The 24,392-nt window shown below is 42.0% G+C and overlaps 2 protein-coding genes across 3 annotated transcripts in view; both read left to right on the plus strand.

Moving 5' to 3' along the window:
- The first annotated feature begins 4,292 nt into the window (after window positions 1-4,292).
- Window positions 4,293-24,392, plus strand: part of ALDH18A1 (aldehyde dehydrogenase 18 family member A1) — a 41,605-nt gene continuing 21,505 nt past the window's right edge. For both annotated transcript variants that reach the window (XM_005898829.3, XM_005898830.3), the window contains exons 1-5: window positions 4,293-4,502; window positions 7,874-7,989; window positions 15,880-16,094; window positions 21,436-21,585; window positions 21,675-21,779. In XM_005898829.3, coding sequence (XP_005898891.2) covers window positions 7,902-7,989; window positions 15,880-16,094; window positions 21,436-21,585; window positions 21,675-21,779 — 558 coding nt within the window. In that variant the 5' untranslated portion in view covers window positions 4,293-4,502; window positions 7,874-7,901. The remainder of the gene's footprint in view (window positions 4,503-7,873; window positions 7,990-15,879; window positions 16,095-21,435; window positions 21,586-21,674; window positions 21,780-24,392) is intronic.
- Window positions 9,861-10,407, plus strand: LOC102269095 (large ribosomal subunit protein eL27-like). The gene has a single exon (XM_070363525.1). The coding sequence runs from the start codon at window positions 9,861-9,863 to the stop codon at window positions 10,194-10,196; it is 336 nt and encodes a 111-aa protein (XP_070219626.1). The 3' UTR covers window positions 10,197-10,407.

Raw genomic sequence — 24,392 nt, forward strand, 5'->3', positions numbered from 1 at the left:
TTCTCCAGGGGATCTTCCCCACCCAGGGATTGAACCCGGGTCTCCCACATTGCAGGCAGACACTTTACCATCTGAGTAGACCAGTCCTTATTGCCATATGAAAATACTCATGATCTATTTTTAGTGAATAAAATAGGCCATGAAATAGTACATATACTTTACGGTCCTAATTTTGTAAAACAAAAATATTTATACATATGTACTTAGACAAACAAAAGTCTGAAAGACTAGCATGTTTAAAATGGGAATCTCTCTTAATAAGCATTTCTGATATTTATGATCAGAAAATAAAACTGTATTTTAAAGAAAGGAATTTGCTCTCTGGAAAAAAAAACCCTCCCTGTTTATCATATATAGGGTTTCTTATTTATGAATAACTTCCCATTTCTGTTGATGTATTTGTTTGCTTGACATTTAAGCTTGTCTTTTAAAGCAGGAGTTCCCAAAAGTAGTCACATCAAAATCTGGGGTTCTTTAAAAATGTTGATTCCTAGGCCCTGTATCTAGAGATTCTAATTCACCTGCTAGAAGAATCTGTATCTTTTTAAAAGGCTTTCTGGTGCTTCTGATGTTCAGCCTGGTTTGTGAAACTACAAAGGATATTCCATAGTCTGGCCGAAACTGGTTTAAGTGTTTGTCCTAACATTGCCAGCTCGTATAACATGTCTGCTGGCCTAGCCTACTCCCTTTTCTCTGAGAATCCCCCATCACATAGAGCTCTGCTGTGTTTGAGTTATCTGCATGACCCCTCCTCTCCCTGCCACAGCTGACTAGACCAAAAATGGGAGACCTGGGGCAACTTAGGCCAGTAAGGTTTTCTCTCGAGGAATATGAAACTGGGACCAAGCCTAAAAGTCAGTGGGGAATAGGCACTGAAGATATTTTAGGGCTGAGGAAGCCATTTTTAACCAATGTTCACTAGGGAAGAGTGTATCTTAAAAAGAGAAAAAAAGAGGCAGATGTGCAGATATAAATGTAAAGAAGAAACCCAGAGATAGGGGAGAGTCTTGATTCCCAGATTCTAGTTCCTTGTATCCACCTCTTAAGAGATCCAATTTTACCTCCTGCTTTTGGAAACTACTCTCTCCAGTAAATTGTTTTGTTTGAATAAGTTTCTGTTACAAGTAAAGAGCATGAGACTAAGATAGCTTTAACCTAGTACTCTCTGGCATGTGAAGAAGCAGTCCTCAACCCTGCCTTCTTATACTTGGGTTCTAAATAAGCCACTTCCTATGTAACTTTCTGGTCATATCTAGCCATATTTCCACTTGCTGAGACAAAAATCCCTCCAATCAAAAGAGAATCTTTTTTTAATTTAAGTCACATGCAGGAAAGAGACCATGGCTGAAATATTTTTCTTGATTTCTTTTCTTTTTTTAACTTATATTCACTATTTTTATTTATTTATTTCAAAAGGCAAACGATTATAATTCTGGTATTTGATTTTCCCAATCCACAGTCATGTATCCCACTCAACTTTATTGGTGGAGTAGAATATTAACAATAAAATAGTAATGAAAACAAACAAAATGTTTGGGCAGTGTTAAAGAATTTTCATATTTGATCTTAGCAATGCTATAGGCTAGTATATGCAGAATATACTATATAGAATATAGGCAAGTATAGAAAGTAGACAAGGACAGTATTACTGGGCCCAAAGAAATTAAATTCATTCATTTATCAAATATTTATTGGCCATTATGTGCCAGGAATATACTTTCCTGCTCTAAGGAGCTTATATTCTAGCAGGAAAGGCAGACAAACAATTATTGTTTAAGGTGATGTGTGGTTTGAAGTGAAAATGTTAGTCACTCAGTGGTGCCTGACTCTTTGCGACCCCATGGACTTTAGCCCACCAGGCTCCTCTGTCCATGGGATTATCCATGCAAGATTACTGGAGTGGGTAGCCATCCCCTTCTTCAGGGGATCTTCCCGACCCAGCGATCCAACCCTAGTCTTCTGCATTGTAAGCAAATTCTTTACTGTCTAAACCATCAGGACACATTAAGAACAGAACTTCCTGAGTGGAGAAAGCCTCTGTCCCTAGTGGCTTTAGCTATACCTGCAGATACCTATTTTGTTCTAAGTTCATAGTGAGACTCTTAAAAGCTGAAGTACCCACTGAAACTTCTGGAGGGCAGTTTTATTTCTTTTGTTTCTTCTACTTTAAATCCAAAGTGCTCAAAACTTAACACATTTGGTGTTTTCATCCTTCACCCAAAAGAACTACTCCCCTCATCTATTTCCTAAATGTTGTAGCACCACCAGATTTGCAATCAACAATCTCAGATAGGCAGATGATATCACCCTTACGGCAGAAAGCAAAGAGGAACTAAAGAGCCTCTTGATGAAGGTGAAAGAGGAGAGTGAAAAAACTGGCCTGAAATTCAGCATTCAAAAAGATTATGGCATATGGTCCCATTACTCCATGGCAAATAAATGGAGGAAAAAGTGGAAGCAATGACAGACTTTATTTTCTTGGGGTCCAAAATCACGGCAGATGGTGACTGCAGCCATGAAATTAAAAGACACTTGCTCCTTGGAAGAAAAGCTATGACAAACACAGACAGAGACATCACTTTGCCAACAAAGGTCCGTATAGTCAAAGCTATGGTTTTTCCAGTAGTCATGTACAGATGTGAGAGTTGGACCATAAAGAAGCACTGAAGAATTGATCCTTTCGAACTGTGGTGTTGGAGAAGACTCTTGAGAGTCCCTTGGACAGCAAGGAGATCAAACCAGTCAATCCTAGAGGAAATAAACCCTGAATATTCATTGGACGGACTGAAGCTGAAGCTCTGATACTTTGGACAGCTGATGCAAAGAGCCAACTCATTGGAAAAGACCCCCGTGCTGGGAAAGATTGAAGGCAGGAGGAGAAGAAGACGACAGAGAACGAGATGGTTGGATGGCATCACCAACTCAATGGACATGAGTTTGAGCAAACTCAGGGAGATGGTGAAGGACAAGGAAGCCTGGCTTGCTGCAGTCCATGGGGCCACAAAGAGTCAGACACAACTCAGCGACTGAACAGCAACAACCACCTCCTTGTCTCTCATTCTCCCTCTTCCAAGTACTGAACAAAGTCAGCTCTCCCTCCTTTATGCTCCCTGTCTGCTGCTGGAGCCTTTTCCCCAGCCATCATTTCTTACTTGGGCCTTTGCAATAGGCTAAGTGAGCTCCCAGCTTAAACCCCTCTCTACTGATTTCAGACACACAGAGCTGATCATGTCACTCCAGTACTTTGAAAGTCAGGGTTCTCTAACTTTGAGGATGAAAAGATTCAAATTCTTTGGCCTGTCACAAAAATTTTACAAGCCCCTTCTCCCCCCTCCCCCAAACACCTCTCCTGTCACGTCCCACATGTAGCCTCTCCTCACAAGGCGTCTCCTGCCTCCAGACATTCCATTCCCTCTTCCTCCTGCGATCCTGCTCCCCGCTTCCCCCAATTCGAATGTCTACTCTTTTCAGACTTGCCTGAATCCCCAGACACGGCTCCTCTAACATTAATCAAATAGTGTAACCATTTGCTCACAGGTCTGTCTCTCCCATAAGGTGACCATGTTTTCCTCCGAACCTAGGGAATGCCTGCCACAAAGTAGCCGAAGTTTAATGAACGAGGAATAGGCTCAGCATTGTTCTCAGGAACTACCCCACAACGGGCAAGATGCCTTCCTAACAAACCTCCACCAAAGTGTTCTTGCAACCCCAACCACCTACGTGCCCAGCGATACGTCTAGGCCTGTCTATGCAGAAACATGCCCTTTGAGGAAAACACTGCAAGTAGAAAAGGACAGAGTCCGAACTCTAACTTTAAGGGTGAATCCAACTGTCAGAGATTAAATACTACTATTTTAGAATACAGTAGCCTCACCAATGCCCTTGCTAAACAACAGTTGGGCTGGGACCCCTGGGGGAAGCTCAAGGCGACTAGGGGGCAAATCATTTAATCTCTGTCAAAATATTTCCATTTTAACAGCATTAGTTATTTGCCTGGAGTGCGGGATCCTCAAATACGTGCAAACTGATCCAATCTATTTCCGAGGTGTGGCTGAGATACAATGATCAATACTGGCAAACACATCGTATGGGATCTACCAGCAGCTGAGGAATCCAGGCGTCCTTTCTACCTCCCGGGGAAGGTCCGAGGGGCGACTCTGGGTGGCCCCTGTCCGGGTCTGCCGCTGGGACGCGGACGTTCACACAGAGTACTCGAGCTCCGCCCCCTGGCGTCTGCGGGCCTCAGCGGGCGGGGCTCGCCACGTGGAGCGCGGGCCCGATTCTCCAAACGCACCTACGCCATTGCCGCAGCGCAGCTCGGGGTCAGCCAGCCGCCTCGCGTCAACAGCGGAGTCCTTGCGGCCTGGGTTTACTCCAGCGCTGCTGACGTAACGTCATCTTGCGGGACGTGGACGGAAGAAAAAGGGGAGTAAGCCGGCCCGAGAGACGCGTGGCGTGGACTGCGGGCCGGGTGGTGGGGCCCAGCGGCTGAGGCGAGGCAGGTATGAGCGGGCCACAAGGATGACGGGGACGGTGGCGGGGATGGCGAGGCGCCGGAGCCTGCGTGAGGGCTGAGGCGGCACCCGGGCTGAGGCAAGGGAAGGGGTGCGCACCAGGTCACGGGCGACCGTGGGGACTGCAGGTCCGCTCGGCCTGAGCGGGAGCAGAGTGATGGGGGTCGGACCCGTAAGTGGGTGTGGGCGCAGAGGGATGGCGGCGGGCTGGGCCTCCCAGAGCGCGCTGCATCGCCACACGCCGCCGGCGCGCGGAGGCCCGAGGGCTGCGGGGGCTGTGCGCACTCGAACTCCCCGACCCCCTCGGATACACCCAGATGCAGAAACTGATCCATATGGAGGCTTGAAGAGCCAGCGCCTGATGCCTTCTCGGCCCGGGATCCCGGAACCAGCTTCAAGTGCACTTGCATGAGTGGTGGGGTTTCGCCCTGTTTGTAACTGTCCACACAGCTGTCAGGGGCCTATGTGTGCAGTCCCGCGCGGCCTGCCTGGGCCTTCGTGATCCCCTCTTGAAAACCTCCCCCGCCCCTGCCCCTGCGATCCCGCAGCAGGAGAGCTCGCTCACGACTGCCTTTTGCAGTGTGGCAGGAGGTCTGTGGATAATTCTTTCCGTGGCTCATCAGGGCTGGGCGGACCCAGATCCATCCCCCTCCCCCGTCTCGGTTCCCCTCTCTAGAGGAGGTGAGGTTTATCACTGGGGCTTTGTCTTTAACAGGTGAACCATATAGGAAGCTTGTATTTCTGTATTTAGTTTGCTGAGACTAAAGTTCAGTTCTCTATTCAAGTAAGTAAGATAAGGACTATCTGTTCGGAACCTGTAAAGAAGTACTTGAGAAATGTCCTGAGTCAAAACATGGGAACTTTTCATTTGATTACACGGGGTCTAGACAGACACACATACCCTTTGCTCCCTGAGATTAGCTATCTATTTTACGAGGGCATAATAAATTCTGGGAGGATGAACTATCCTTTGCAGTGAGGGCGGGGTCAGGCAGAGGTGATGGGAGAGGCCAGGAGGCCTGGTTTCTACATCAATCTTCAACGTGATAACTGATTGACCTTGAACATTCAGAGCTTTCTTGGTTTTTCATAGATAAGAGAGAGATAAATAGTCAATAAGTATAATTTGTGACTATGTCTGCCCATCAGAGGCTATGAAATTCTTTGTTCCAGTGACAGGTCCTGAAAGAAATAAGGAAGAAAGTGGTTGTAAGATATAATAACATTAGTGCCTAAAAGACAGATGGATGAGAGTAGATGTTTATTGAGCATCTCTTGTATCCAGGCATTCCATTCTTGGAATGCAGTTACTACATTCTCTCAAAATAATTCCACGAGGTCCTTATTGTTATTGTCCCTGGTTTACAGATGAGGAGACTGAGACTTTAAAAGATTGCAAGGCATACAGCTAGCGAGCGCAAAGCTTGATTGTTTCCCATGTTTACCATGCCTTCGGTAGGAAGTTTATAATCCTTTTGGGAAAGTCAACAATGGCACGAACCAGTTGGAAACTAACCTGTAGGAATATATCCAACTTTGAATGCTAGAGTTGCTGGGGAAAGTTTGTGAAGGTGATGGAATTAGAATTTTAGGGTCATTATTTGATTGTTTTACCCTTTTGGCTCTTCTAGAATTATTTGGGTGAATTCATGTATAAATAATTGTTTAGCAGCAATTTCAGAAGGAATTTGTATAAGCAGCAAACATAGATCATGGCCTCATAGCATGCTTCAGTATTATGCAAATAATTTTCTCTTGGAACCTTCCTTACTGTCACAAACACTGAAGTCAACAAAGACAGCACTTACCACTTTCTCTTGCTTATGCAGATGCCGTATTTTGTAAGACAGATGTATCCTGCCAGTCTCTTCTCCTTTTTGTACCTTTGTGCAGTATAAAGTGAAGAGCATTAACCATTCCTTGTTTCTCTTCACTTTCGGGCAAAATGCTAGTCTTTTTAGGCATGTTTAAACACCGTGAGGCATGTGTAAGACAGTTGGAATATATCTGTTAACGCGTAGAGCAGAAGTTAAAAGGAGGCCCAGAAGCAAGATGAAGGATTTTTCTTATCTCATGAAAACAACCATGTCCCTGTAGTGTAAGAGCTGCAATAATGAATGGCATAGTCTCTCTGTGTGAGTATATTTATATATTAATATACACACACATAGGAAGAAGTCTCCTGCCTTTTTATGAAAAAAACTATTCTTTTTCTAAAATCTTAAGTTTGACCTGCAGTGGCAAAATGCCCACAACCCAGGTCTGAAAACTAGCTGTGTGTTCATCCTCCATGAGGTGTGCCCAGGGTTGTTCCAAATGCCAGCCATTTTCAGGTGTTGCCACTCCCTCCCAGGGATTGAAGAGTATGCTTTGGACTCTTCTGGATAGCAAGAAGAAAGACAAAGCCGCCATCTCTGACCTTTCCTCCCTCTCCTTGTGTCAGCAGGGATCAAGCTGATACTTCAAATATGTGGTTTTCAGAGTTCTTTTGGGAGATGAGAGAAGGAAGGTGGAGGTGGCTGCTTATGGAATGTGGAATCTGTTTTTGATTGGTTGAAGACTCCCTAATGGTGTAGAAATTGTAGTGAAGATTTAATATCAGTAGATAAACATTATACCTTGAAGATGTTTTTTGTCACTCAAAATATTCATAATACTTAGTTCCTATTTTTTTCTATAAAAACTAAGATGGCCCTGGGACTTCCCTGGTGGTCTAGTAGTTAAGAATTCACCTGCCAATGCAGGGAACATGGGTTTGATCCCTGGTCCAAGAAGATCCCTCCTGCCTCGAAGCAACTAAGTTTGTGCACCACAACTGCTGAGCCTACATGCCACAACTAATGCAGCCTGCGTGCCTGGGACCCACTCTCCCGAACAGGAGAAGCCGCCACAACTAATGCAGCCTGCGTGCCTGGAACCCACTCTCCCGAACAGGAGAAGCCACCACAACTAATGCAGCCTGCGTGCCTGGAACCCACTCTCCCGAACAGGAGAAGCCACCACAATGAGTAGTCTTTGCACTGCAATGAAGAGTAACCCCCACTCGCCACAACTAGAGAAAGCCCATGCACAGCAGTGAAGACCTAGTGCAGCCAAAAAATAGAAATAAATTTATTAAAAACAAACAGAAAAAAAAAACTTAAGATGGTCCTAAGCAAGGAAGAATAGAGTCAGAGCTTGGGGGAGGAGCCGTTTGTTTTTCTCTGTTTTCTGTATGTAGAAAAGGTAGGAGTTCCTCTAATATAGAAGAGTTTGGATCAGGAGAGTCAAGTTTTTACTCTCGGTGTGGGGAGGTGGATGAAAGTAAAATGAACTGTCTAGTATTTTGATTATTTATTTTTTAAAAATGAATTCTGCAGGTACCTTGGTCAGTGACCACCTCACAGCATGTTGAGTCAAGTCTGCCGCTCTGGGTTCCAGTCCTTCACCCAGCGTCTCCTGCCCTGGGTCCAGCCCACAATACTCTCCAGATCTCGTAGGTATCCTAGGAAACATAAGTATGTGGGAGGTTTGGTCCAAGTGTGTTTGAAAACAAAGTTTTAAAGAGGAAAAAAACTTATTTGGCAGAATTGGACAAAGGCAATAAGCAGGGAAGCAGCATACTGCTGAAATGCTATGTTTGTATTTACCAATAACGTAAAGTTTTTGGAGGGGATAGACAGGTTATGGCATAGATTATGGCACTGGTTTCACAAGTGTATACTTACCTGCAAACTCATGAAGTTGTGTACATTAATTTTACAGCTTCTGGTATGTAAAAAAAAAAAAACCCTCAAAATTTAAAAAGATTTTTAAAGATAAAATATTACTTTTATTTAATCCCCCCAGATTTTTTGCAGGCTATTATTGTTCATTCCCTTTTTTGTAATGAAGTGTTTAATTTTGAGATAATTATAGATTCACTTGCAGCTTTAAGAACAAATACAAAGAGAGCACTTATACCTAGTTATCCCGGTGTCTCAACCAGGGTATCAATGTGGACAGAAGCGGGTTAAGATTTCCATCACTATGGAATCCTTCAGTTTCTCTTATCTAACCATCCTGCTTCCTGTCCCTAACCCTTGGCAGCCTATAATCTGTTCTCCATTTTTATAATTTTTAAATGTTATGTAAATGAAATCATACAGTATCTGACCTTTGGGGGTGACCTTTTTTACTCAGCATAAATCTCTGGAGATTCTTATTGTCTGTATCACTTTGTTTATTTTTATGACCGAGTAGTATTTAGTGGTATGGGGGTACCACAGTTGGTGTAACCATTCATCATTGAAGGACATCTGGTTACTTTTTTGGTCTGTGGTGAATAAGACTGCTGTGAACATTTGTGTACAGGATTTTGTGTGAATATAGTTGTGGTTATTTGGCATAAATGTCCAATAGTTCAGTTTCCGGGTTGTGTGTTGGTTGCATGTGGTAGTTAATTTTTTTCTCTCTTTTTTAAATTATGAAAGTATGCTTAGGGACTTCCCTGATGGTCCAGAGGCAAAGGCTCCATGCTCCCCAAGCAGAGGGCCTGGGTTCGATCCCTGCCCAGGGAACTAGATCCCATATGCCACGATCCCTCGAGCCGTAGTGAAGATTGAAGATTCCTGGGTGCCACCACTAAAACCCCAGCACAGCCAAATAAATAATAAATTAATTAAAAAAAAAAAAGAAAGTATGCTTAACACATTTACAGGAGACTTGGAAAATATAGAACAAAGTTACTTGTAGTTCCATTATATTTAAAAATTTTTTTAAGTAGATAAATTTTTAGTTGGAGTTTCAATATCACCTTAAAAATTAATAGAGTGAATATACAGAAAAGTAGAAGGATATGGTACACCTGAAAAGCACCATGAATGAATTCAACATAATTAACATTTACACAATTTTCACAGAATAGTAGGATACAAATCATGTTCAAGTTTCCATAGACTATAACTAGGAGACACTGGAAGATATCCAGGAATATAAAACAAGGTGCAAAAAGTTCATAGTCTAAAGGTATTTAAATCATACAGAGTCTGTTCTCTTATCTCTGTGGAATTCTGTTAGAAATCAATATCAAAAGATATTTGAAAATAACTCACATATTTTCAAATGAAGTGTGACAAAAGAGATCACACTGAAAGCCATTGAAAGCCTCAATAAAGCTAGAAGACTGAAAAAACACAGAGGATGATTACAGAGAAGAAAACATTTAAATGAGAAATTAGTATCAAAATGAGAAATTAATATTAAAGATACTTTAAAAACCCCGTGTATTTGGAAATTAAATGTTCACTTTTAAATGATGGGTATATCTAAGCCATAAGAAGGAAAATTGGACCCTTTCTGCTTTAGTCTCAAGTGGTAGCTGCTGAAATGGGTAAGTTCATGAAACCCGGAAAGGTGGTGCTGGTCCTGGCCAGTCACTACTCCAGACGCAAAGCGGTCATCGTGAAGAACACTGATGATGGCACCTCAGACCAACCCTACAGGCATGGTCTGGTGGCTGGAATTGATCGCTATCCACGCAAAATGACAGCTGCCATGGGCAAGAAGAAAATCGCCAAGAGGTCAAAGATCAAGTCTTTTGTGAAAGTTTATAATTATAATCACCTCATGCCCCCAAGGTACTCTGTGGATATCCCCTTGGACAAAACTGTTGTCAACAAGGATGTCTTCAGAGACCCTGCTCTCAAACGCAAGGCCCGATGAGAAGCCAAGGTCAAGTATGAGGAGAGATACAAGACCGGCAAGAACAAATGGTTCTTCCAGAAGCTGCGATTTTAGGTCTGTCTCAGTTAAAAACATTTTAAAAAAAAGAAGGAAAATTAGAAAATACTCATAACAGAATGGAAATGAAAAGAGAATTTACCAGAATTTGTTGCTTGCAGTTGAAGCTGCTCAGTGCAATGTGGTAGTTAGTTTCATAAGAAATTGGCAAACTGTTTTTGCAGTGGCTGTACCATTTTACATTCACACCAGCAGTGTATGAGTGATCTACTTTCTCCTCATCCTCAACAGCATCTGATGTTGCCACTCTTTGAGTTATCCATTTTGATAGATACATAATGATATCTCACTGTGGTTTTCCTTTTCCCTGTTGGCTGATGAGATTGAACATCTTTTCATGTGCTCATTTGCTGTCTGAATATCCTCATTGTGAAATGTCGTTTTTAATTGGATTGTTTGGTTTTCTACTGTTGAACTTTGAGTTTTTTAACGTCTGCTAGATACTAGTCCTTGGTTGGATTTGTGCTTTGAAAATATTTTCTCCCAGTTTGTGGCTTGCCATTTAAGTCCCTTAACAGGGTCTTTCATAGAGGAAAGGGATTTTTGTTTTTTTAACTTTGATGAGATCCAATTTATCAAGTTTTTCATTTTATGGATTGTATGTGTGTGCTAAGTCCCTATAGTTGTGACCTACTGTTTTTTACCCCATGGACTGTAGCCCACCAGGTTCCTCTGTCCGTGGGATTCTCCACGCAAGAATACTGGAGTGGGTTGCCATATCCTCCTCCAGGGGATCTTCCTGACCCAGGGATCGAACCCGAGTCACTGGGATCTCCTGTGTTGGTAGGCGGATTCTTTCTTTACTACTTGCGCCACCTGGGAAGCCCATGGATTGTACATGTGAGCTCAAATCTGAGAACTCTTTTATAGCCTTAGATCTTGAAGATTTTCTTCTGTGTTTTTTTCCCTAAAAGTTTTGTGCTTACGTTGAAGTCCCATGATCCATTTTGAATTAATATTTGTATAAGGTGTGATAGTTAGGTCAAGATTCTTTTTTTTTTTTTTGCTTATAGAGGTCTAGTTACAAAGGCTGTTTATGATATATTGAATTACCTGTCTCCTTGATAACACCTAAATGTTATCAACAAATCTCAAAACCTTTCTGCAAGAGGACTTGCTTACCAGCTAATCAAGCTTATCACCATTGGAAAAATCTGTTTCCCATTCATGCAAGTATAGTTGCTCAGTCATGTCTAACTCTTTGCAACCCCATGGGCTGTAGCCCGCCAGGCTCCTCTGTCCATGGAATTCTCTAGGCAGGAACACTGGAGTGGTTTGCTGTTTCTTTCTCCAAGGGATCTTCCTGACCTAGGGATCAAACTTGTATCTCCCACATTGCAGGCAGATTCTTTACTGTCTGAGCCACAAGGGAAGCTTTCATGCAAAGAAGAGTGTAAAGTTTAAAAGCTGAGGGTCTGAAACTAGGCTCCCTATGTTTGAAAACTACCTCTGCTACTTACTTAGTGACCACAGCTATGGATTTAGGTCACAATTCCATGAGCTGGCATTTTGGATCAGGCTCAGCTACACAGTGGTTCCATGTCCTTGTCAGCTCTCAACTTTGGCCCAGGTCAGGGTTGATTGTTGAAGGCCAGTGGGGAGTCTCCTGGGGTGACAGATCATCTCTGTTCCACATGGTCTCCCATCCTACAGCAGGCTATCCATGGCTTCTTCACATGGTGCTTCCCAAGAACAGCAAGCTTGGGAGTAACAAGGTCTCTGTGACCTAAGCTCAGAGTTTATACAGAGCTAGGCTTGTATATAGTGTTTTAAACAGGCTTTTAGAAAACGGTAGGTCATGACTATAGAGACTTAGCACACATGTACATCCCATAAAATGAAAAACTGATAAATTGGATCTCATCGAAGTTAAAACAGGCTTGTATACAGTGTTGTAAACAGCTAGGCTTGTTTATACAGTGCGGGCTCTGCTGCACTGTATTGGTCAAAGCAAGTCAGAGGGCCAGGAGAGGAGAAAATAGATTCCACCTGTGGATGGGAACAGCTTCAAGTATTGTGGCCGTTTTTCCAGTCTGATAATGCTGATAAGTTATTCAACTTCTCTGAGCCGCGGCTTCCTTATGTATAAAATGAGGCTAAGATTGAAGGCGGGAGGAGAAGGGGACGACAGAGGATGAGATGGTTGGATGGCATCACCAATTCAATGGGCATGAGTTTGAGTAAACTCCGGGAGTTGGTGATGGACTGGCGTGCTGCAGTCCATGGGGTCGCAAAGAATTGGACATAACTGAGTGACTGAACTGAACTAAATAATAAAAACTAACGCATAGTAATACCTAACTTCTGAGTCTTAACTCATGAGAATTCACAAAGATGATGATAGTCATAGCTAACACATTTTTATATACCACCTAATATTTATTAAGTGTTTACTTTGTGCCAGTCCCTGTTCATGCATTAACTCATTTCATCCTCCACAAAAACCTTATGAGGAAAATGAGGTAACAGCAAGTAAGTGAAGGAGTTGAGATTCCAACCCAGGAAGTCTGACTCCAGAGTCAGACACTCCCTTCATATTTCCTGTGCCTCTGTATAAGGTGTAGGAATAGTTTTAACACAGTTCCTGCTATATAGTATTCACTTTAGGGTTTTTATTGTTGATATTATTGTTTATTCTTATTAGACTCATTCACAGGAGACACTTTGTAATCTTATCCCTAGATTTTTCTTTGTATTCAGTTATTTCTGGAGCCCCATGTTCACTGACCATGATGAGCAGAAGAGCAAACAAGAGAAAAGGCAAATGAGAAAGCATATAGATACAAACAGAGGGAAGTGGAAGGGCAGGAAGGGAGATAGAAACCATCTCCAGGTCCCTTCCTGTTCAGGCCTGAAATACAGCCTCATTACTGAGTATTAGGACTCTGATGCTGAAAAGCTAAAGGGCTTCTCCCTTGAAGTGTGACTCGTGGCACTTTCGATGAATATGGGCAGCCCCTCCCCCCAGCACATGTGTATACATATGTACCTTGGTATCCCTTCATCCTTAACAGGAGTAGATGGCTTTTCTTTGAGACTTGGGGCCTAAAGGTCCTTAGAAGATGGGAAGAGATTACCTATTCAGAAGCCGTGGATTTTTCCTAACTAATCAAGGCCTTCTCAGTTCTTCATTTGAACCCCAAAAAGTATAATACACTGCAGAACGTAAAAAATGCCCTCAAGGAAGATAGAGTCAATCTAGAAGGGTGACAGCATTGTCACATTGTCACAGAATAGGAAACCTGGGAAAGCCCTGGGCCCCATAGAATGCTCCTTGGTGCGGAGCCCACTAGATGTGACTGAGCTTTTATTTGCTTAAAACCTTGTTCATAGATGTGGCCTCTTCTCAAACCTTTCCTTAAACTTGATGTGCTGTGACCCAGTTGCCTGTCGCCAGAGTGACCCTTGACTGCCTGGCACCAAGCCATGCCACCCTCTTCTGCTGATACAGACTGTGGATCAGGAGTTTCATTCATGCTAACTTACCTGCTAGGACTTACCTGCTTGTCACTACCTGTGTCCCTGAGGTGCCCTCTCAGATTGCCCCACCCATGCGCAGCACTTTTCTAGGCCAGGACATGTGCTACAATGCACAGGAGAGAAAAGTGGCCACCAGGCCTTGAAAGCCGTTAAGAGAGATGCATGCTGCACGGGTACAGCTCTGAGCGCTGCATACAGCTACTGATGATCATAGGTCCAAACTCCAGGAGAGTAAGTCTCTCCCTCTACACCCCTTCCTCCATCAGGTCAGTGGGGCCAAAACTATTAGGTATACAGCTTTTATGCTTAGACTTAGGTGTGTATATTGCTTAAGATAGTATCCTTGAAGATTAGGCCAGGGTACCTATATCGATGAACCTGATGAAGAAAGAGAGCTGTCCAGGGAACAGCCCCCACAACACACCGGTCCTTTGGTTCCTAGGACCCCCTCACCAGGAACAGGTCTAGCAAGGGTGTCAAGCTCCAGTTCTATCCCAGGTGATGGGCTTACTGTGCAGCTGTCTGCTGAAACCAGATTGCAAGTCTGTTGTGAAAAAAGACCATATCGTCTTTCTTTAATCTCCACAGATCTGAAACATTGTCACTTAAAGAAATGGTTATTTAAGAGAGGAGAGAAAAGACTCTTTATGACTTCATTTAAAATGTTCTTTCTCAGGTTTGTGTGTGAAGGAGGTAGAGAGGGAGAACACACAGTGATCTTCCGGTCCATGAGAATAGGGATCTGCCTGCTTTACCCTAATTTTTGTAGTGTAGACAGAGACAGCGGACGCTCAGTTACAGTTAGAGGAGTCAGTGGTCGGGAGATAGAGGCACTGGGTAGAGAAATTCTGAGAAATCTGTAAATATAAAGGGAGGTGAGAATAGTTGATTCAAGTGAAGGAGGTTACTCTAATAATAGAATTATAGAAGAATAGTCTGAAAGGTGGCTCAGAATGATTAGTAACTCATTCCAGTATTTATTAAGGTCTGTGGTGATAGGTAGAAAACTGTGAGGGAAGGCAGTCAGCAGGAAGTTGGATTCACGAGAAGTGATAAGGAGGTTCAGTGCCTGATGTTCAGGTGTGACTTACTTTCACCTTTTTCATCAAGTTTTTTGTTTTGTTGTGGTGAGGATTCTTTTGGGGGTTATTTGTTTGTTTGTTTTTGTTTGGTTTCTTAGAAATCTTGTTCAGTGTTACAAGAAGAATCAGGAAAGAATTGATTAGGGGCAGATGTCCACAGGGATACAAAGAAGGATCTGACTCCAACATTACTTTTCCTTCAGAAAGCTATCCAGTTTCTTTTATCCTTGTTACAGATATCTGAATTCTTGCTGCCATGTTTGAGAGAAAATTTATAGGGAGATTAGTTATGATTTTTTATTACTTATACCAGTTACTTTATATTGTCTTAGCTAATCAGACTTTTATAGCAGTGTGGTTTCTTTAAAAGCACACATATTTTTCTGGTTATGAAAGCAATACATTTTTGCTGCCTAAGTTTGGAAAACATAGATAAGAATAAAGAAAAATAAGTCACCCATAATATCATCATGAGATAAAATGAGATTAATATTTTTATTTATTTACCTTTTTGTATGCATTTAGAAATGCATGTGAAACAACATATCATGACCATTTCCCCATATTATTAAAAATTCTAAAAATATTAAATCTTCCTGCCTGTTTTTGAACATTTACTCTGCTTCTGATTTTTCCTATTATAAATAATGCTGATGAATAGCCTGCTGATTAATTTCTTTCTCTCTATCTCTGATTAGTTCCTTAGATTAAATTTCCTGAATGTGAAATTGCTGAATCAAAGATGTGAATATTTTTAAGGTTTTTAATACATTTTGCCAACATGTCTTCAGGAAAGATTTTGTATAAATTCTTGACCAGCAATATTGGAGTGTACCTGTGTACTGGATACAAACTCCACACAATACTGGACTAAAACATGCTTGATGTGGCTTTTGATATACTGGTTTTCTTCAGTTGAGAATGGTAAAACTATTTTTTGGTGGCTGAACTGGTTACTATTTTGCATGCATATTTTCAGTGAGAAATTATGTCACATATTTCTCTCTTTTTTTCTTGCGTTTGACTTTGTTTGGGTTTTGCAGGTCGTGTTCAGCCCTCAGCCATCAGACATGTTCGTTCTTGGAGCAACATCCCCTTTATCACTGTGCCCCTCAGTCGTACACATGGCAAGTCTTTTGCCCACCGCAGTGAGCTGAAGCATGCAAAGAGAATTGTGGTGAAACTCGGAAGTGCCGTGGTGACCCGAGGGGATGAATGTGGCCTGGCCCTGGGGCGCCTGGCGTCTATTGTTGAGCAGGTAATTCCCAAGATGGAAAATTCAGCTGAACTAAAACAGAGTCCATTTTTTAAGCTGTCATTTCAGATTTCATAGCTTGTAAAAATAATCCTCATTTGACTACAGTAGATTTAACCCTATCTGAAAACTCCCTTTCCTGAAAAGGTGCCACCAGGAGACAAGCATCCCAGGGCAAGCAGAGGGAATGTCAAGGAGCAGAGTTGATTTCGTGCAGTTCATCCCTCAGGCATCTTAGGGAGAAGGAGCTGTGTATGTCAGTGGTTCTTAATCCTGGCTGCACATTAAAATCACCGAGGGGCTTGGCGATGCCTGGGCTTCACACTCAGCCACTTAATAAGTAAAGATGGGATGGGGCTCACCCCTCTGTGTTTTTAAAGTTCCCCAGGTAGTCATAGTCAGAGTTGAGTACCCAACTCTAGATTTGTGTGAATATTGAGCTCCCCCCCACCTTTTGCTAGGCTTTATCTTTTTTAATTAGCCCAGTAATCTTGAAATATGTAGAAGCTGTCATTGCAAATATTTCCCAAGTTCAAATATTTGAAAAGACTCACCAGACTCCACAGAGAATACCCATATAAGATTTTCCTTTAAAGGCAGAGGGATGCAAGGCCACAGAAGAGAAGGTAAGCAAGCACTGAGGGGCTGAAAGAAATCCTGTGCACAAGCCCCCCAGGGTCCTTATCTGCATAGGACACACTGTTTCCAGATTGAATCACCAGGAGGTCTGTGCAAGGAATCTTGGCTTCGCAAGGCCTCAAGCAGAGTTTTCAGTGGGAATTTTTTACCAGACTGACTGCTGATAGTTTATCAGTAAAGAAGCTGACTTTAAGGGGCCAACATGTGAGTTTTGGACTTTAAACATCACATCACAAATCCCACTACCCGTATCTTTTCTGGGAGTGCGGGGATCAGCAAACTTTTCCTGTAAAAGACCAGTACTGAATGTGTTACTCTCTGTAAGCCATTCATTGTCCGTCTCAACTACTCACATACCATTGTACCACAGAAGCAACCTTAGACAGTATGTAAGTGAACAAGTGTGGCTGTGTTCTGATAAAACTTTGTTTCCAAAAACAGGCGCAGGTCAAAGTTGACCTGCAGGTCATAGTTTGTAAACTCTTGACCAAGAGTCAAAAACCCAGACATCCAAATATCCTTGAGATAAAGCTGGAGTTTTTCTGTCCTAGCTGTAACTCAGCTCTGTCTTCCATAGCTATGTTTTCATTTTTAAAAAACATTTTTACTGAAGTGGGTATTAGAATACTGCTAAAACTTGATGGAATTTTCATCATATATTTTCTGTACTCAGCAATTATCATGAGATCTGCCTTTGAGATTGAGTCCCTCAGTTCAGTTCAGTTTAACAAATGTTTATCAAAGGGCTACTTCTGCTTTGAGGCCTTCCACAGCCAAGATTCCTTGCACAGATCTCTTGGTAATTCAATCTAGAGACAGAGTTTGGTCCCTGTGTAAATAGAGGGCTGCCTCTAACTGTATGTAGTCTCTCCCCTTGGGAAACCAGAATAAACTGGGACTCCCAAAATAATTAGGTGATTGTTCAAGGCAGACCATATCCAAATGAGAGGACCCAAATGAGAGGTACTGACAGGTCCGGAGGTGGGAAGGTTGGATGAATGTGGTCACTCTTGGAACTTCCTCAGAGAGATGAACCTCAGGGTGAGCCTTTGTGACTGACAGGATTTGAAACAGCAAAGGGGAAGTGTTCCATGCTGCTAAGTGCACATTGTGAATGGTGCCCTGGAATTGTGTAGCCTGGTGGTCCTGGGAACAGGAAGGCTCCAGGAGTAGTCTCCAGACAGGAGACAAAAGCAGGAATGAGTGTGGCATGCTGATGGGTCAGGGAGGGAGCTGAGCTTGAAGGCAGTGGAGGTGATTTCATCAGGGAGAATGTGTCTAATTCCATTAGTTAAGGCTTTGACACTGGGTGGAGGAATTGAGTTTCTGCCTAAAAGAAGATTGAAGATTTTGAGCAAAGGAGAAACCTGATGAAGTGGGGAGAACCTGGTAATGGTTTGCTTAGGTTGCCAGCTCTCCTTCTAGGGACACCCATGGACCTTAAGGAACAGTTTTCTAGGCCAGGGCAGTCCTGACATACAGAGTCCACTGTCTTGTCCAAGGATCTGATCATGTTAGGTAGACTCAGGAGCCAACTTAAAGTAGATTCCATTGGCCAAAGATGGAAATATCTGAATATTTTATTAATATTTTTATTAATATTTATTATTAATTTTAATATTAATAATTTAATGTTTACATTTATATAAATATATATTTATTATATATTAATATATTAAATATATTATATATATAAATATTTATATAAATATAATTAATAATTATAATTTAAAATTAATATTAACATTAATATTTATTAATATTAATATAATTATGGCACTGAATTTAAGCACGTAAAATATATTTAAATCTATGAATGACAATGATACTTAAAAAATATTCATTGGTTACTTTTGAAGGATTCCAGAGTGCTGGGGTCCAGCCCCGGTGGATCCAGGGAATTCGAAGTGGGGACGGCGTTGGAGATCAGGAAACAATAGCTTATTAAATGTTAATTAAAGAGTGGTTAAATAAGGATAGCTCAGTGAGAAAATTCAGTGGAGAAAAGAGGCTGAATAACTTGGTTTACGTGGAAAGCTAATAAAATTCCAAGACAAGGAATTTGTGTCACCTACGTAGGCCGCAGGTGTCCTCCCGTTCTCCCGAAGGAGAGGAGACACTAAGGCCTCCCCGGTCAGATCTTAGAAGCCCAGGTATAATTAGTAGTCTTGACGAGCCTCCATGCTCCAGATGGGAATTCAGCCAGAAGGTGAGAGAAAGAACAACATGGGGAGACCAAGCTTCGGTGAACAAGGCCTGCACTTTATTTTCCAAAGTAGTTTTTATACCTTAAGTTGTGCATAGAGGATAATGGGGGAAGGGGTAGAGTCAGTAGTAAGCCAGGCTTTCTTCCTGCAAACTTATCACATGCAAAAGTTTAGGTGATTTACATCATTTTCTGGCCAGGAGGCCTGTTAACATTTTATGACCCTTACTTCAGAAAACTTATTTTTCTTTAAAGGTGATTATTCTAAAGTCTGGCGCCACCCTCTGAAAGCATTAGATAAAGTTGCATTCCTATAGGGCAAAGGTGTGGTGGGCTATAACAAGAAAAGAATTAACTCAAGGGTCCAAGGTTACAAGCATTAAAGCTACTACACCAATTATATTAATCAGTACACTCCCAGGGACACAGTAGGAAAGGGATATGGAAACTTAGCAGCAAACATTGGCCCAACAAGTGAAAAACCCTTCAACAATACAATTTCTAATCAATCTTTTAACTGCTCAAAGGAATCTATATTTAGACAGTTTAGAACATCTCATGCCTCTCACGGTTGGGAGGCTGTGAACAATCATATGTGGCGGAAGAACCTGTTCAGGCAGGCTAGAGGACTTCCAAAGGAGTTTGTAGGTTGAAACACTCTTGTCACGCCCAGGAACTTTATCAACTGGAGCTGTAAATTAACTTTTTCAGAGAGAGGTGGTGGGGGACAGCCACCCGTAAAGTCAGAGGTGTAGGTGAGAGCACAAAGCAGTAAAGTAGGCGGACTCTGGTTTTGGGGGTAGGTGCTCGAGAATTTCCAGGGGGACTCCTGAGGCTCAATCCCGCCTTTGCGTATGCCCAGCCTCCTTCCTCATGACCTTTGCCACGGGTGGAGTTCCTCACACTGGCTCCCGGCACCAGAGAGCCTACTCATTTAGGAAACTGGTGAATAAAGGGAAAGACACATCTGTGGTGCCTTTCACATATAAGTCATACCTCAAGGTAGCCATATAGTTGATGAAGGAAAGTTTCCCTTTATGGAAGTATTCCAGCCTTTAAATAGGGAAGAAATGAATGAATTAGAATATCAGTGTAGCCCGTAATGAATTAACCAGTCTTGGTGATGATCATCAGTAGTAACTAACATCACAGAAAGAATGCAGGCCTTCTGTATCCCCTTGATGGACACCATGACATGTAAAGAATTCTTGACATAAAAGATCAAACCTCCATACCTAACAGCAGTTTGCAGCAAAGAGAATACAGCATTAAACTGTATCACAGGGACAGAAGCAGGAAAGTCAAGGTTGAGAAACCTTGAGGGACAACCCAGTTTCTTTAACGAACAATTACAAGGGAAGAAAATGATAAAGGGGAACCTATAGATTAAAAATGAATTAAGAATTCAACTAATTGCAGTGTGTGGGCTTAATTTGCATCTCAATTTAAGCAAGCTTAAAAAAGTGGGGAAATGTGAACACTGACTGGATATTTGATATTAGGGAATTATTGAAATGTTTTAGATAATAAATTTAGTTTTGTGGATATATGCGTTTACTTTGTGTTTTAGCAATTACTTTCAGAAATATTTGCAAACCAGCAAATGTGTCTGGAGTCTGGGATTCATATTAAAATAACAATGGAGCTATAAAAGGAATATTGGAGAGTGAGAAATTGGCCGTGAGATAGTTGTTGAAGCTGGGTCATGAGTCTATGGAAATTTATCATTTGATTCTTACCACTTTACCTAAGTATGAAATTTTCTATGATAAAAAGTTTTTTCTCATTTCAAAAAAATTTATTAAAGTACAGTTGATTTACTATGTTGTGTAAGAAATAAATTTTTTAGATTATGATTTATCATAGCTGTCTCATAAGTTCCTGATCCAGGTTTTAGGGTTAAAGCATCAGGAGGAATGGACAGGTTAGGAATATCGACTCTTTGATTCTCTCATGTGGATCCCTCCTAGGTGGGAAACAAAGTAACCAACACTGTTTTAGGCAGACAGAGCAGAAGAGCAGCAGCGTCTGTCCCTGGTCTAGCCAGAGGCTGCCCACAAGAGTCAGACGTGCCCTGGAAACAGCATCATCTCCCCAGGGCATGCCTTAGAATTTGAGAAGCCATCTGCTAAGTTTATGTTGCATTTCCTGGCTCCAAACTTGTGTTCTGGGCTTCATTTCCTCAAACAGGTAGGCCTTCCACATTATAGACTGTTCTGTGTATCTTCAAGTCCTTTTGGTGCCAAACCTGACTGCATACCAGAATCCCCTTATTAAAACTTGTCATTTCTGTCTGCCATCTACTTATCAGATTTGAGGAAATGTGTAGAACTCTGTATTTTTATCACACAACCTGGGTGATTTCTTCCAGAGCCAGCCCAGTGCTGATCTATAAGCCGGCACTTGGGATCCACTCATTAGTCTACCCTGACTGAATCTCTTGTGACGAGAGGAAAGAGATATTACAGGGACTTATGCCTTTTCCTTTGTCATCGTCAGGTGTCAGTGCTGCAGAATCAAGGCCGAGAGATGATGCTGGTGACAAGTGGAGCTGTAGCCTTCGGCAAGCAACGCTTGCGCCATGAGATCCTTCTGTCTCAGAGTGTAAGGCAGGCCCTACACTCAGGGCAGAACCACCTGAAAGAGATGGTGAGTGTGGCTTCCCCACCCCCTATAACTGGGTCCTTAGGCCTCCTCCCCACCCTCCCAACCACACCTTGTCTGTTGGCATGTTACAGGCAATTCCAGTCTTAGAAGCCCGAGCCTGTGCAGCTGCTGGACAGAGTGGGCTGATGGCCTTGTATGAAGCCATGTTTACCCAGTACAGCATCTGTGCTGCCCAGGTGAGAGGCTGACCTTTGCAAGGGGCTGGGACCTGTGAGGGTGATTCCCGTGGAATAAGGTGATTGCCAGCCGGGCTCTGGAGCCAGACTGACAGGATACAGTCTCAGCTTCAGCACTTGCTAGATGGAAGATCTGAGAAAGTCTTTAGCCTTTTTGTGCCTCAGTTTCCGTATTGAAAAATGAGGATGTCATCAGTGCCTATTGCAGAGGGTTTTCAGAAGGACTCAATGAGAAAATTTATGAAAAGCATTTAATGTGTTTGGTACAACACATACTTTTCTCAGTAATGTTAGCTCTTGTTGCTATACTTGTAACTCTTAGAACTACTCCAAGAACCCATACTTCCTCTGAAGATAGGTTAGATGTCTTTATTTCATTGACTTCTTTGACTTCGGGTGGCTTGTTTCTCCTTACGTCTGGTTGCCTTATATAATACATATCTACTATGTATTATATATAGTATAAGAAGTATATACATATATATGTGTATACGAAGTATTATATATGTGAAGGATATTGCTGTTGGTTCGTTGGTTTTTAATTCATTTAGCAAATGTTTATTGTGCACCATTGTGTACTGAGGAGTCTGTTAGACATCGGGGATACTGCAGCAAACAAATCAGCCATGTTCCAGTCCTCACGGAACATGAGGTTACCGCCTGAATGTTCTAGAATCTTCTTTCTACATTATTTCTTTTTTACCCTAATTTACAGAATTCTTGTCAGTTGTATTTTTTAATCAACTATACAACTGTACACCAAATAGAAACATTTAAATATCACCAAACAACTAAAAAAAAACCTAACTTCCCAAGTTATTTTCAGATTTGCTGCCTCTGACCCTGTCATTTACACAGATGTTTTTATATACAGATGATGTTATTATACATCCTTTCAGGTTTGGCTCTTGTATTTCCTGTCACTTTTTCTGTTTTTCCATCTTTTTCGCAGTTGTTATCCACAGTGATGTTCAGAGTGTCATTGAGTAAGGGAGCTGAAACAGAAAAGCATGGACTTGTTCACTTTTGCTTGTGTCTGGGACCCCACTCTGAAGTCTCAGATTTTTTTTCAGTCACATAAATTCAATGGAAATCTCAATTTTGGGCACCTTTTATTATCAGTTCTTTTTTCCTCCATAGTCCAATGACAGTTTTAGTCTTTTTTTTTTTTTCAAAGTGCCTGGAACCAGGTGAGGAAAGTAAAGTCCAGGAACTTTGCTTTTGTTGCCTTCCTCTAGGGGCCCCTTCACTCCCAACACCTTTGCCTTGCCTAAGATCTGATCTATAGGAAATCTTCGCTCTTTGCGCCTTATCCCGTGATTCCTTGTTTTCTTTAGTAATCCTGTTCTTAAGACCATTATTGGGGGCTTTTGAAAGTTTCCCATAAGTTGTCAGGTTAAAGACTTAAACAAGAACAGCAGCTATTTTTTCTTCATAGAAATGAACCTGATTTGCATCCTAACAGATTGACTTTCTCCGAACACATACTTTTCTCTCTGGTTTCTTGTCTTCCATCTCTTACTTGCTAAACTGTTTGAGCAACTGATATTTTCACTGGACCTTTATACCTCCTGCTTGCCTCTCCTACTTACACATGTGTTTACTTTTATTGTTTGACCTTCCACCACCAGGACCAGAATCTATATGTTCACCTTTGACCCAGACCTGTTTCCTGCAGCACTAAACTTTCTGAAAAGACATTCATGATCTAACCTATTCCATCTTCCCCAAATCATCAGCATATTTATTCTCCATCCCAACAGCTAGTACAGGGTCTGGCATTTCAGAGGTATGCAAACAATTTATCAGATGAGTGAGTAAATTACTTCCCTTGGTGATGTTACCATTTTTGTCTTCATCGCCCAAATATCACATATCATTAAGGCTGCTGTTATCTTTTCAGTTACCATGGCCAGACCCTAGTTCAGGACTTAACCCTTCCCACTTGTACTCTTTCAGTACCTTCCTTATTGACCATTTGCCTCTAGCCTTTCCTACCTCAGCTCTGTCCTGTACCACAGGAGCTTTCTTCCGTGAACATCAGAGGGATTTCATTGAAACGTTTAATTCATGAGCTTAGGAGTTTGTTACCATTTTGTTTCCTGCTATCATCCCGATTTATCTTTCTTTCCTGCTAAACATTGCCTAATATTCTGATTCCAGCAAGGGGGGGCTGTTAGCCTGCCCCCACACCCAGCTCTCCACTCTTGCCTTTGAGCTGCTTGAGTAAATCTGTCCCTGAACTAGTTATGTCGAGCCCTTCTTTCAGTGTGTGTAAAGACTCATCTCCATAAGCCTCTCAGACTCATCCCACTTGCTCAGATACAGTCTTGGCTAACTCCGACAGTGGTCAGCCACAGAGCAAAAATAGGGACAGTACGGCCTGTTCCATTTTATTCAGTACATGTTTAAGGCAGAGTAACGGTTCATTCACTCACTCACATGTTTCAGCACCTACTGTGTGTATGGCCAGACTTTGAATCAAATGCTGGGATACAAAGATTGTTTAGAAATGGCAGTTTTAACTGTCCCCAGATCCCTCTAAAGTAGGTACATTCATTTTCTTAATTTTGTAAATGGATGAGATTTCATAGCTTTCTAAGGATTAAAGTA

This window comes from Bos mutus, chromosome 26 (assembly GCF_027580195.1).
Source record: "Bos mutus isolate GX-2022 chromosome 26, NWIPB_WYAK_1.1, whole genome shotgun sequence".
Taxonomy (NCBI): Eukaryota; Metazoa; Chordata; class Mammalia; order Artiodactyla; family Bovidae; genus Bos; species Bos mutus.